Here is a 13,444-nt window from a genome sequence, read left to right as displayed (position 1 = left end):
TTATTTGGTATGTTTAAATATGCAGCAGAAAGTGTTTTGGTTCCTCTTATGTTGGTAAATTTTAGACATATATATTAAGTTGTATAAATTTTAGTTGGAATATGGAGATGCATATGGATGGGTGGATGGGATTTGGTTGTAGATATATGGATGTTGGTTGTTTGTTGGACATCGGAATGGTTAGATGTTGGTTGTCGGAGAGTGTGTTTGAATTTTGGTTGTAGACATGGAAGTTGATTTAGTATTTCTGGTTGTTTGTTGGATGTTGGTTTAGTTTTTTTTTTTTTTTGCATTTGTCTGGGTTTATGCACAAATGCACAAGCTTATTTTTTTTAAAAAAAAAAAACTCAAACATCGGTTCTTATTGTAAAACTGATGTGAATCAACTAAAAACACATGCTTAAACTAAAAACGATGTCTAAACTAACAAAACAAATCTAAAATGTTAAAACACATCGCTTTGTGCAAGTATATAAAAGTATATCAAAAGAAAACTGATGTCTTCCAGAACAATGTACATGGGTTTCACTTATGCAACCGATGTTAAAGTAGAAATTTCACATCACTCCCTCAAGTAAAACTGATGTTATAAGTTATGTTTAACGTCGGTTAAATAAATAAATCGATGTAAAATACAGACTAAGACATCGTTTTTTTAAGAATATGATGTCTATCAGTTAAAAGTTCTTCCCTGTTATATGTTTATAGTTCTTTTTAACCTCCTAAATACCATTTTTCACAATCTAGTTTTTTAACATGTAATTAAAAAATGGCTAATTATACATCAGTTTGCTAAGAAAACCGATGTCTATGTAAATCTTTAACATAGGCTAAATACCGATGTTAAAGAGCCCTACCTTTCTCTACACATGCGAAGATATCGGTTTGAAAAAAAAATATCGATTTATAACCGATGTCTAAGGGCATTTTTCTAGCAGTGCCGTACTGTTTAATCAGAGATTTCAAACTTTGTTTTCTACAATTTTATTTGACACTGGAGAAACATATAATCACGAACAAGCTAAAACTGACTATAAATTATTGTCACTGACAGGCAGCTCAGTGAAGGAATTTGTGGAGGCCTGTAAGAAAGCGACAGGGGTGCCAATAAAGATAGAATATCTCAGCCATAGGCCTGGAGACTGTGCTGAAGTTTACAGTGATCCTTCCAAAATTAAGCGAGAACTGAACTGGGCTGCAAGATATACCAATCTCCAAGAGAGCTTGAAAACTGCATGGATATGGCAGAAGTCACACAGGAATGGTTATGGCAATGCCAAGTAAAGTGGACTTTAATATTATTTAGCTAAAACAGTTCACGATATGAAAGGAAACTGGACTGCATTTTTGTTAAATGAGACTTGTATGTAAACTTTTGCCTTAGTTGTAAATAATGTTAATACATAGAGATTTAATAGTTTGATTGAGTCCCTAGATCCATATATGCCGGAAAAAATGCTCTGGAAATGGATGCAACTATATACTACCAAGATCAAGTTTCATGTGATTAGATGTCGCAGGTAAAACTAATATGCTATACAAATGTATGTTAAGATCAAAAAGATCGCCAGCTTTTTCTTCCCACAAACCCCAGAGGTCTTATGTCAAGGTCAAATAAATAATAACTACGCATATTATTGAAATATATAGACTATAGTAGTAGACATCAATCAAAAAAATCCTAAAACTGTCATTGTCTTCTTTCAAAAGCATCACTGAAATTAAAATACTCAGGGAATTAATTTCATAAGTATACTGGTTGAGATACACGAAAGATTAGAAAATATTGCGGCAGAAAGTGCACAATACACTATTTGCCCTGACTCTAATTTTAACTTCTATCTAAAATTGCTATCACTGCAGTATAGCAGTCGGCTTCCTTTTGTTGCCTACATATGCATTTGTAAAGACACACTGATACCATTTGTCATGAAAACAAACATCATAACTCATCATGAAGATTTGACTGTTCTGCATTCGAACTTTCCTCGGTGGACACCTTCGAGTCATTAGTTGTTTCATCTCCTCTAGAACCAATACTATCCTGAGAGGATGAGTTGATGTCATCTGTTTTTTCACCATTGCCTTCTGTTTCATTCTTGACAGCCTTCTCCACCTTTGGTTTTGGCTTAGGAATTCTATTTATGCTTGCAACCTAGATTATTAATTAATTGCCATCAGCTGATATTTATACAGAACTTGCCATATCTCATTATCCCTTATCACGAGTAAAAGAGTGTTGGCATAATACCTTATCTTGAAGATCGAACACCTTGCCATATAGTTCTTCAGACGTAAAAGCAGGTTTGCTAAATACAGGAGTCCTGTTACAGAAATTTAATGTAAAAGATGGAAAATCAGCAACTGATATCAATAAAGATGAAAAACACCTATTTATCGAAAAAAGAAAGATGAAAAGACCTAATTGCCGTAATATCTCTGTAGATGATTAGAACATTAATATAAGTAACAAAAATAATTAATGTATTCCACAAAAAATTACTATATTACCATATATCTTAGAACAAGGTTCTTTACACGTTTAGAATACTGAATGCTTGTTAAACTGAACTACTACTGAGTTTAGCATTTATTCCTCATTTCGACAAAGACAAGATAAATTATATTACCTAAATAAGCTAGAAGTGTAATAGGCAGATAAAAAAACTTGTGCATCCTTGTAAGTAAATAATGTTTTGATATGCGGAAATAATAACATTTCAGTTAAGCATAAACCAAGTTTAGCACAGAGGGAAATTCTGGGGAGGAACTGAACAGAAACAGTAATTACATCATGAAAAGTTAATGATGTATTGTTATCGTGTTTGGGTGTAAGATGTTACCTCTTCTGTTCAGCCTCCTTCTCAACCAACCAACTCTTTACCTTCTCGGCATAAGTCAATACCTGGAAGAAAATTTTGGTGCCATGCAATGAAAATTCTTTGAAAAAAAAAGGTAAGAGAAGCCAATTCAGATTAAAGGACCATTAAAGCACCTCATCTATTCTTTCTCTTGGAAGCCAAGATTTCTTTGTTTCCCATTCTTGTACAATCTGCAAATGCTTAAAAGAAACAAGGGAAACATGTATTTACTGATTGCCTTTATTCATTGTTTACTTAAATATCATATTCAATCTAGACTTGGTTTTAGTGCAGGCTTATTATTCTCATAAGGTTTACTTTCATACAGGGGTTTTGTACCCTATTATTATTAATTTTCCCTCCTGCAAAAGCTTCAGCCCAATATGTTATCTCCAAAAGCTCAAGGCTATAACATGACTGGGTAACTCAATGTTATATCACAAGTTTTGTCTTAGGTCTACCTGTTGCAGTTCATCAAAGTATCTTCTAGCAAGTTGTGATGCTTCTGGTCGTGCAGTAAGCTCACTATATCTGCATCAATTTAACGCACTTTCATGTAAGAGGGGTTTCCCAGATGACAACATCAAGTCTGTAATAGTTATACTTGATGAACACTAATTAAGGGCATACCTAAAAAATATAGGATCGCCTATAGCTTTTAACGAGTCCAGGCGCTGTTGAAATTCAGCAGCAGATGCATCTTCACCATCAGTGTAAAGCCAGTCCTGAACCTGAAATTCAACTATATGTTAAGATTGAAAACCCCATAGAAAGTGACCCAGACACAAGCTAAACACTTGAAATCTTACAAAGCACCAGAGCTCCACAAATTTATTAACCAAAACTATAAAGAAATATGGGACGGAGAAACCCACACTCTAGGAGAGGAACAACAAGGAGAGAGGTACAAAAAGCAAACCTGTTCAAGCTTTTCCAAGAAAGACTGTCGTTCCTGGCTGGATGATATCTTCTCAAATTCATCTGAATCGAGCTGCCACCATGTATTATGTATTAGAAAGAAAGACCTATAAGAAGGTTAATGACCCAACTGAAATTGACGAAGCAAAAAACAACCATCTGAGGTAATAGCTATGTTGTGAAACAACTCAAAAGGCGAAAGGCAAAACCTAGAGAGAATCCTAAGTTTGAACTAAAATCTGCAACATATTGGAAGGCATAAAAATAAAACATGACAAACTTTTAATGTTTATGAAGGACAGTAGATAAACGAGATAACATCAAATAAATATCCTTCCAGAATTAAACATTTGATCATATAATATACTTCAAAACTATTTATGATGTTGTACAAAATGCTATGAAGTTAAAATATAAAATGGTAGACGTTAAGTTACACATATATTTTATAAAACGTTAAATGGACAAGAAAACCATGACTTCAGAGCTAGCCTATAAAACAACTGAGAATACAAGAAATCTTCTTATGATGAGCATAAATAGTAGCTTAAATTTACAAATCAAAACAAACCTTTTCTTTGGTAGCATATATATATCCTTCCAAGTTATTTTTCAACTCTTCAGTTCTTCTCCTTTCTGCGTCTTTCTTGTCTAATATTTCCAGTTTGCTTTTAGATTTAGCCAGAGACTCGCTTGAAACTGATTTTCCTGGGAGCAACAGCTTTTCAGTAATCTACAAAAGGAAAAACAGATTTCAGAGAAGCAAGAAAACGAAACATTAGATTGCATTTCACTTCATCATTGTGTGACCTTAAGTGGAACTCTAAATGTCCTTTTCTTAAGCTTCTTTTCTGTAAAAATGTCTGTGCTATTTTGATCATTTTCCAATATTGTTGAGTTGCCCAGCCCTTCACCAGTAGAAAGCACACTGTCATCACTTTCTTCTGATGCATTTTGGGGACTAGTTTCAGCTGACACATCAGGAGATGCAAATGTTGAGTTCTGCACTGTCAGATTCTTTTTCGGAACTTCTACCAACTCATATATTTCAATAACAGCATCTGCTCGATCTAACGAAAGTATACCACTTCTACTAAGTGAGAAATGAAGGCTGGCCTTTACAGGTGACGATAAATTTTGAGCTGAATACCTTGACAAATCGGAGACAATCAGAATCAGTATATAACTGGAGAAACATTTTGAACCTCTTAAACTTTAAAAGTGAAAACTTTAATTGTTGGATGATTCTACAAATACGTAATTCATACTTTGCACTAGCATCAGTGAGGCCAGACACAACATAGTGGGCGAACGTTTGTGAAAGAACACCAGGTGGTAGAAGGTCTTCAGTCTCGTAAGCAAGTGAAACTTCAAAATCCTTGTTATGAGCAATGGACCTGAACATCTATGAGACATATATGTATGACGCATACAAGTTAAAAATACGATTGTTTTGTCTACTACTTATATGCCATTATACTAGACAGACACTAAGTGATTCACCTTACTGGGCAGTTTCTTCAGACGTGGAACAAGTAACTGCCTTGTGGTTTCGTCTTTCGAAAGACCTGGCCCGTCTAATTCAAACACATATCCATACATGGCACCATCAATCATACCAAGCTTACGGTTCAATTTTATTCCATCACTCAAGTTGGCAGCATGCAAAGAGGCACCAAGAACTATAGCTTCATCAGCATCCAAATGCCTATCTAAATCTTTTCTCCCTAGAAATTCCTGGAGTTTAGCCTGTAAGGTGGGAAAATAAGAATAATTATAGGAAGTGATTCTGCATAATTGTAATTAGCCATGTTTCTTAAGGAAAACAAAACATGCCTAAACAAGCCTACAACAATGTTCACGAGGAAATCTGAGTTTATTTGATCTTTACTTCCATAAAATATTAGTTCTTGCAATTAATGAAGTCAAAAATATCAGAAGAAATAAACAATTTGGATGACCAGGTGTCGCACAGGCCATTTTTAGAGTACACATGTAATGGCATTTGGACTGAAGTGTAAATTAAAATCATTGTGAAGGGCTCACATCAAACTATAGATATAAATATTAAAAATGAGCTACACATACAGAGTAATCGTTGGGCCAGTTTCCCAGAGATTTAAAATGTTTAATTATATTAGAGTGTAAGTAGCCAAACAAATGAAAGCATGTAACAGTAATAGGGAAGGGATGCAGCAAAGACCTGCAACTTTGGTACACGAGTTGCACCTCCAATCAACTCCACTGCATATAAATCATCAGACTGCAGACCAGAATGCTCAAGAACTTCCTTAAGAGGAATTAGAGAACTTTCCCACAGATCTTTACATAGCTCTTCAAACTTCTCACGGGTCACCGAACTCCTGGGCATCAAAGAAAGGGTGCACATGAGTAGAATTTCCATTAACCTAAACTGGTCAGACTACAAATTCACCTAGAAAATAACTTGAGAACAAAGAAACATGATATCCAAGAAATAAAGAAGCCAATAAGTAAATGTAAGATTATAACTGATTGTGTCTGACTTTTAAGCTAAACACCATTTGAGCAATGACAATTGAGCAAGTAAAAAACTGCATTGAAGAGTTTAAGAGCTCTTCAATTTACATACTTAAAGTCACGATCGTCATAAATAGATTCAACTGAGATTGGGGCCACTGTGTTTGCGCTAAGAATTTCTTTTGTACGCTTGACCTGTTTCTTTAATTTAGCCATGGATTTGAGAGACTTTCTCACATCAATTCCATTGCCAACCTGTTTGTTAAATTCATCAGCAAAATACTCCACCAGTCTTAGTTCCATATCTTGACCTCCCAGTTCCGGGTTCCATCTAACATCCTTGACCTGCAATCAAAGCAAATTACACACCATTTCGACTATGTTACTTCCATTTACTTTCTTTTGATGAAATACATTTTCAATAAATCAAAATATGCATTGAGGTCCAAAGCCATTTATACAATTCAATTTCCATCATGAACCCAAACAGCTAACAAAATATGTTTGAAAATTTAAATTCAAGATAAATCGGAGTGTAACCAACAAAATGATAGTTGGCCCAAAATGTCACAATGTTAGAAAACATGGTCAAATTAGCACAATTGAAAATATAATACCCAACATACACAAGTGGATGCATTAATCCTGATGTGTATCTTTCAAATAACCGAATAAATTGGGTAATATGAGATACCTAAAAGGAAAATGATAATCTCCGAGATACTGCATCTAGAATAAGTGTATGCCTCGCCAAATGTGAGTAATATTTTACTTCTTAATAAATATGCAATTCTAATTTGTGTGATCATCCCTTCATCAAAAACCCAAATTTAGATATTTAGGGCATATTTTTCAACAAGCACCTAAAACATTACCTGAAACTGATTCACTGAAACCGTCTTACCAAACTCCTTAGTCTTATAAGCCGAAAAATGAACAAGAGCAGCATAAGTACTCCCCGAACCCATATCATAAAACACCACATTCCTAGACTCATTCAAGAAATCCTTATCAATGCCATACTGCAACGCAGCCCCCGAATGCTCATTAACCAACGCAAGCACATTAATCCCCGCCATCTCAGCCGCCTGCATTAATCCCTTCCTCTCCGCTTGTCCAAAATAAGGCGGCACACTGATCACCACATCTTTCACCTCAACCTTGGCATGAGACTCCGCTAATCTCGAACCGTAACTCAATAACATCGCCACCAATTCCTCAATTGAATAAATACCATCATCACTATCATTTACATTAATTGCAATCACGTTTCTGACAGGATCATCGACAATGTCAAAAGGCAAGTACATTTTCGCCAAGGCATTTTTCGCAATGTCACAAGGCTTACAAATCAAATCTCGAAAACTCAAAAAAACTTTATTCGGGTACCGTGCAACTAAACCAGCAGCTTCTTCGCCGATCAAACGATTACCGGAGTGAAACGCGACTAATGCCGGGGATTTTCGTTTCGACATTTCATTAATTGCGATAGAAATAGGAATTTGACCTGGTTTTAGATTCACAACGGCTACTTTTAACGATTCAGAACCGAGATCAATACTTGATACAGCTGATTCAATCAGCACTGAATGAAAACAGAGGACTGAAACTAATATATATAGCCTTAAACCTAACGCAATTTTCGCCATTTTTAAAAAATTTGATGTGATTGTATATGTATGTATATAGCTAGGGTTTATAAAATTGATGAAGAAATTAAAGAAGTTGCTATTACAAGAAGTTGTTTCAAAAAGAGTGAAGAGCGACTTGTGTATATATAGGTGTGTGTAAGTTGTTGTTGAAGAGGGAGTACACGTGGGAACAATAAGACGGAAACAGACTAATTAAGAAATGACACGTGGATGGAAGAACACGTGGATAGTTATTAGACGCTTGCTCTGTGGGTTTTGCCCGTAATTGTTGTCATATTGTAAAAATCAATAAATTTAAAAAGTCTGGATAATAATTGTGCCAAAATCTTTTTCTATGAGTGTATCTTTTTGGATTTTCTTCTTTTTTTTGAAATAAACGTACTTGCATAGATTAAAAACTTTCAGAATTAATAATACAAGTGATAAAATCAGGAGCAGTATAGCACCACTCCTGAAAACCTGGCACAGAATATGCCGCTCTTACTCACAAGTGAGTATCAGTATTCACAGACCTAGGGACATAAACCACTAACACTTCTGTAAAGTGTTTAAGCAACTCCTTACAATCATCTACGATTGTATCAAAATACGACCGTCCTCCATGCCCATTAATTGCATCAACCAGGTTCTGGGCATCAGACTCAAACACACACTTACTAACTCGCCATTGCTGTGTCCATGAGAAAGCTTCTTTCATACTTAAGGCCTCTGCTTCTCGAGGTTGCATAGTTCGTGTGACCGAACTACTACGAGCTCGAAGAAACTGTCCATCTTCATCTCGAATTACACATCTTAACCCCACAATAGCATCTCGTTGATTGCACGTCGCATCCACATTAACCTTTACCCATCCGTCATTTGGTTTCTGCCATGATTGTGATCGTAAGTTGTGCTGCACCTTTCTCTTACCATCATCCTCCTGTGCTCGTCTCCAATCTGTCAACATATTTAACGCCATAGCTTTAACCCCATGAACAGATGTATTGATATGCTGTCATACCCATTTATTTCTCCTATACCATAGACTCCAACAAAACAGCCCTACCAAAGCACATTGCTCCTGTGAATCTTGAGTAAACACCCTTTGCAACATTCCCAGAATCGTATCACCTGACCAAGTTGTAACTACTCTCTATAACCCCATCGTGCTCCATACACTCTGAGCAAAATTACACGGAAACATAACATGCAATGTATCCTCATCCTGCACACGACACCAAGGACAAGTAACCTCAACTCCTACCCGTTTTACTCCCAACGCCATAGCTGTAGGCAAACAATCTCTACACATACGCCATAAGAAATTTATAACCTTACCTGGCAATTTTAAACCCCACAATTTTCTCCAAAATGTTGCATTTGGACATTCAGCTTCTCCCCGTAACATTTGGTAACAACTTTTAACCGTATAGTTCCCCTTATCCTCCCTTAGCCAGAACCACAAATCCTCACAACTCCTTGCAGGTATAGGAATTTGCTGTATTAATCTTCCATCCCTGTCATTAAAAATATCCGCACTAATCTCTGTATCCCAATTCTTATAAGTGTCATCCATCAAATTTCTTACTGTCACTTCTTTTAATTCTTCCACCACATCCGTTATGACAACCCCATTATTTCGACACGGCAACCACGGCACCTCCCAGACTTTTGTACTCAAACCATCCCCAATTCGCTTGCGACATCCCTATTTAATAGCATTCTGGGCCTCCATTATACTACGCCACATGTAGCTCGGATTAACTCCACTTTTCGCATCTAAAAAATCAGAATCAGGGAAGTATTTAGCCTTTATCATACTTGTCACTAAAGGATTCACATTATTCAGAAGCCTCCACCCCTGCTTAGCAAGCATCGTAATGTTAAAACTTTTCAAACTTTTAATCCACAATCCTCCATCCTCCTTTATTGTGCACATTCTTTCCCTTGCCATCCACTTAATACCCCTCCCCGTACCTCCATTACCCCACCAAAAAGTATTCATACTCCTCTCAATTTTCTCAAAAACTTCCCCAGGAATTAACAACAGATTCATCCAGAAATTCGGGATCGAATGTTTTGCTGTCTTTAATAATGTTATCTTACCAGCTTTTGACAAAGTTTGATTTCCCCATACCTGAAGCTTCTGCTCTACTCTGTCATGTAAGAAACCAAAACTAGCCACATACGCAAACCTAAGTATTTACCAGGACTTTCACTCGACAAAACACCCAGCTCTGTACATACTTCCCTCCTGGTCTCCTCTGCTGTATTAGGGGAGAAAGTAACAGATGATTTGTTATAATTTACCATCTGTCCAGAAATATTCCCATACCTTGTTACAATTCGCTTTATGACACCAGCTTCCGCTTTATTGGCCTTGAAGAAAAAGTAACAATCATCCGCAAATAAAAAGTGCGATATAGTTGGTGCACCTCTGGCAATAGCAACACCATGTAACAATCCTGCTTCCTCATTTCGATGAACAATAGCACTTATACCCTCAGCACACATGATATAGATGTACGGCGAAATAGGATCGCCTTGACACAATCCCCTTTGCGGAATAACACAACCAAACTCACTTCCATTGTGAAGAAAACTATACGATACAGACTGAATAAAGCTCATGATTCTATTAACCCAAATCTCATTAATTTCATATCTCCTCATTATGTTTTTTATGTAACTCCACTCTAACTCGTCGTATGCTTTGGAAATATCAATTTTCAACCCAGCAACGCCATTTTTTCCTTGAGTACGCCTCTTCATATAGTGATTAACCTCAAAAGCTATCTAGGCATTGTCAGTTAACAGCCTGCCCTCCATAAAAGCACTTTGCTTGTCAGATATCAACTCCTTCTTCAAGCACGGTTTCAACCTATTCGATAAGACCTTCGAGAGGATTCTAACCACAACATTACACAATGATATTGGCCTCAAATCAGACATTGTTTGTGGTTGTTTAACTTTAGGTATGAGACACACAAGCGTACGATTTACTTCCCCTGGTAACTCCCCTGTACTAATAAATTTTTGACATAGCTCTACCACGTCCTTTCCAACAATACTCCAAAACACTTGGAAAAAACACGGATTTAGTCCATCTGGACCTGGTGATTTCTCCGGGTGCATTGAAAAGACAGCTTCTTTCACTTCTTCAGTCACTATGTCAGCTATCAAACTTACATTCTCCTCCTCCGTAATTTTCTGTAACTTCTCACCACCCGACAACTCCCCATTAGCACCTGTTGTTTGAAATATTTCTGAAAAATATCTTTCAATAATCTCCTGTATGTCCTCTGTTTTCTCACACCACACCCCATTTCCATCTTTCAGTCTCTGGAACGTATTCCCCCTCTTTCGACCCGAAGCATATTTATGAAACGATCTAGTATTTTGATCGCCCTCCCCCAACCAAAATTGCTTCGCTCTTTGTTTCCAGTATATCTCTTTTTTCTCCAATAATTTTAGAAACTCCCACCGGACTTCATTATACGATTGAATACCCTGCCCATCTCTTCTAGATCTCAACTTCCTCATCTTAGTTCTACATGCCAAGAGTTTTTCCTTGTATTCCTTACTTACCCCTCCCCCTCATTCTTCTAACCTAAGGCAACATAAATTTATTTTCTCCATAATACCTTGCCCCTCCATACTATCCCAACTATTTTTAACAACATTCACACAATCCTTCTCTTTAAGCCAAACATTTTCAAAATGAAACCGTCTTGCTTTCAGAGTATACACTTGTTTATTGAGCTGCAAAAATAAAGGCAAGTGGTCGGATGTGGCCACCTCCAACACTTTCACTTCTGCCATCGGAAACAGATTACATCAATCTTGATTAGCAAGACCACGATCTAATCGCTCCTGCACCCAATTAATCTGTCCTCTAGACCTTTCCCATGTAAACTTTGTACCTACAAAACCCAAATCCATTAACCCACAACAGTTCACAGTATCAACAAAACCCTCCAACAAGCCCCTTGGATGCATTCTACCCCCTTGTTTTTCCTCAGCAAACATTAAGTCATTGAAGTCCCCAATCAAACACCATGGCAACGTTGATCTGTTACAAAGATTACGCATAATATCCCATGATTCCCTTCACCTCTCCCTCTCTGGGCATCCATAAAAACCCGTGTAACGTCACCTACCAACCTACTCATTCTCTACTTCAAAGTCTATAAAGTGATTGCTTGAACCCTTAATTTCAACTCCCCCTTCAGTCTTCCACATTAAAGCTAATCCACCACTATGCCCTTGCGAGTCAACCACCCAACACCCGGCAAATTGCAGATTTTTACAAATCTCTACCACTTTATTCTTTCTAGTTAAAATCTCAGACAGAAAAATAAAACTTGGCCTTAACTGTTGAACGATTCTTTTAAGAAATCTAACTGTACATGGGTTGGCCAGCCCATGACAGTTCCATACTAGAAAACTCATTTGGCTAGGCGGGCCTGAATAACAGGTCCCGCATCTAGCAATTTTTTTGGCCCATCGTTTGTTTGAAGCTCAACTGTTTCAATCATTTCCTTATTTTCCTCGTCATGTTCTACACGTCTGCGTTTTGGGTCCACAACAACTATCTCCTTATTATTAGTTTTCCCTCCAACTGTATCCATTCCTTCATTTAAGTTTTCATTTGACATATTATCCCCCCTAACCAAATTCCCCTGATTTCTCTGAGTAACTCTAACTCCTCCCTCATCGCCTACTTTCTCTCTTAAAATGCCATCAACTTCCATAAATTGCGGTACCACCTTATCTCCACCCCACACGGTGGATACTGAGCTAGACGAATGACTACCTTTCTCAGACCACGACTGAGTTCCTTCTGCATTATTCCTTAACCATCGTGCCCCTAGATTCTGATTTTTTACATTTCTCGTTGGTGCTCGAAGCCATGTACGATAAGCACGATCAATCTCCTTTACTGGGTTAGCATACACCACTGCACAATCCCTATCAGAATGACCAAGTAAACCACAAACAAAACAAAATAAGCTTAAACGTTCATATTTGAAATTCACCCAGTTCCATGCCCCTCCTTCCTGCTTAATTTTCATTCTCCTTTTCAATGGTTTAGTAACATCCATTATCACTCGAATTCGCACATATAAATTCCACCCATCATCCACATTGCTAGAATTCGCCTTAACAAAAGAGCCAACAAAATTACCAATACTCCGCACCACTTTCTCCGACCTTAATCCCTTAGGGAGATCGTATACTTGCACCCAAATGTCCATTTTATTCAGATTAACCATATGAGGATTCTCATTTTCTCCCAACTTATGATACACTAATAAGTTTTGCTCAAAAGTCCATGGCCCCCCATCTATTACTTTCTGCAGATCTAACACATGATAAAAAACAAATGAATAACGACATTCCCCCAAATCATGTACCTCCATCCCCTCCCTTGGATGTCATAATGATGCCAAAATATTTTGCATTGCAGAAAAATTAATGTTTTTCTCTGTAAGAAAACGACCTACCAAGACAAACATTTTCGCCACCGGACAC

The 13,444-nt window shown here is 37.1% G+C and overlaps 3 protein-coding genes and 1 pseudogene across 3 annotated transcripts; 1 reads left to right on the top strand and 3 right to left on the bottom strand.

Moving 5' to 3' along the window:
* Positions 1-1,350, top strand: part of LOC141719727 (UDP-arabinose 4-epimerase 1-like) — a 60,845-nt pseudogene extending 59,495 nt beyond the window's left edge.
* Positions 1,351-1,670: 320 nt separating this feature from the next.
* LOC141721090 (heat shock 70 kDa protein 17-like) lies at positions 1,671-8,004 on the bottom strand. Its single transcript, XM_074523836.1, has 14 exons — positions 7,154-8,004; positions 6,391-6,623; positions 5,983-6,142; positions 5,283-5,528; positions 5,048-5,184; positions 4,590-4,929; positions 4,351-4,512; positions 3,781-3,852; positions 3,492-3,592; positions 3,323-3,392; positions 2,996-3,052; positions 2,844-2,905; positions 2,252-2,324; positions 1,671-2,155 (listed from the first exon to the last, which is right to left on the bottom strand). Exons 1-14 carry the CDS (start codon positions 7,925-7,927, stop codon positions 1,943-1,945), a joined length of 2,700 nt encoding a protein of 899 aa, XP_074379937.1. The 5' UTR covers positions 7,928-8,004; the 3' UTR covers positions 1,671-1,942.
* A 410-nt stretch (positions 8,005-8,414) lies between these two features.
* On the bottom strand, positions 8,415-8,888 carry LOC141719726 (uncharacterized). Its single transcript, XM_074522100.1, has one exon. It carries the CDS (start codon positions 8,886-8,888, stop codon positions 8,415-8,417), a length of 474 nt encoding a protein of 157 aa, XP_074378201.1.
* A 729-nt stretch (positions 8,889-9,617) lies between these two features.
* On the bottom strand, positions 9,618-10,681 carry LOC141719725 (uncharacterized). Its single transcript, XM_074522099.1, has 2 exons — positions 10,245-10,681; positions 9,618-10,065 (listed from the first exon to the last, which is right to left on the bottom strand). The coding sequence occupies exons 1-2, from the start codon at positions 10,679-10,681 to the stop codon at positions 9,618-9,620; spliced, it is 885 nt and encodes a 294-aa protein (XP_074378200.1).
* Positions 10,682-13,444: the final 2,763 nt, after the last annotated feature.

The sequence above is a fragment of the Apium graveolens genome, chromosome 4 (assembly GCF_009905375.1).
Source record: "Apium graveolens cultivar Ventura chromosome 4, ASM990537v1, whole genome shotgun sequence".
Taxonomy (NCBI): Eukaryota; Viridiplantae; Streptophyta; class Magnoliopsida; order Apiales; family Apiaceae; genus Apium; species Apium graveolens.
The sequence above is the reverse complement of the archived record's forward strand: the minus strand, read 5'-3'. Positions and strand labels throughout refer to the sequence as shown.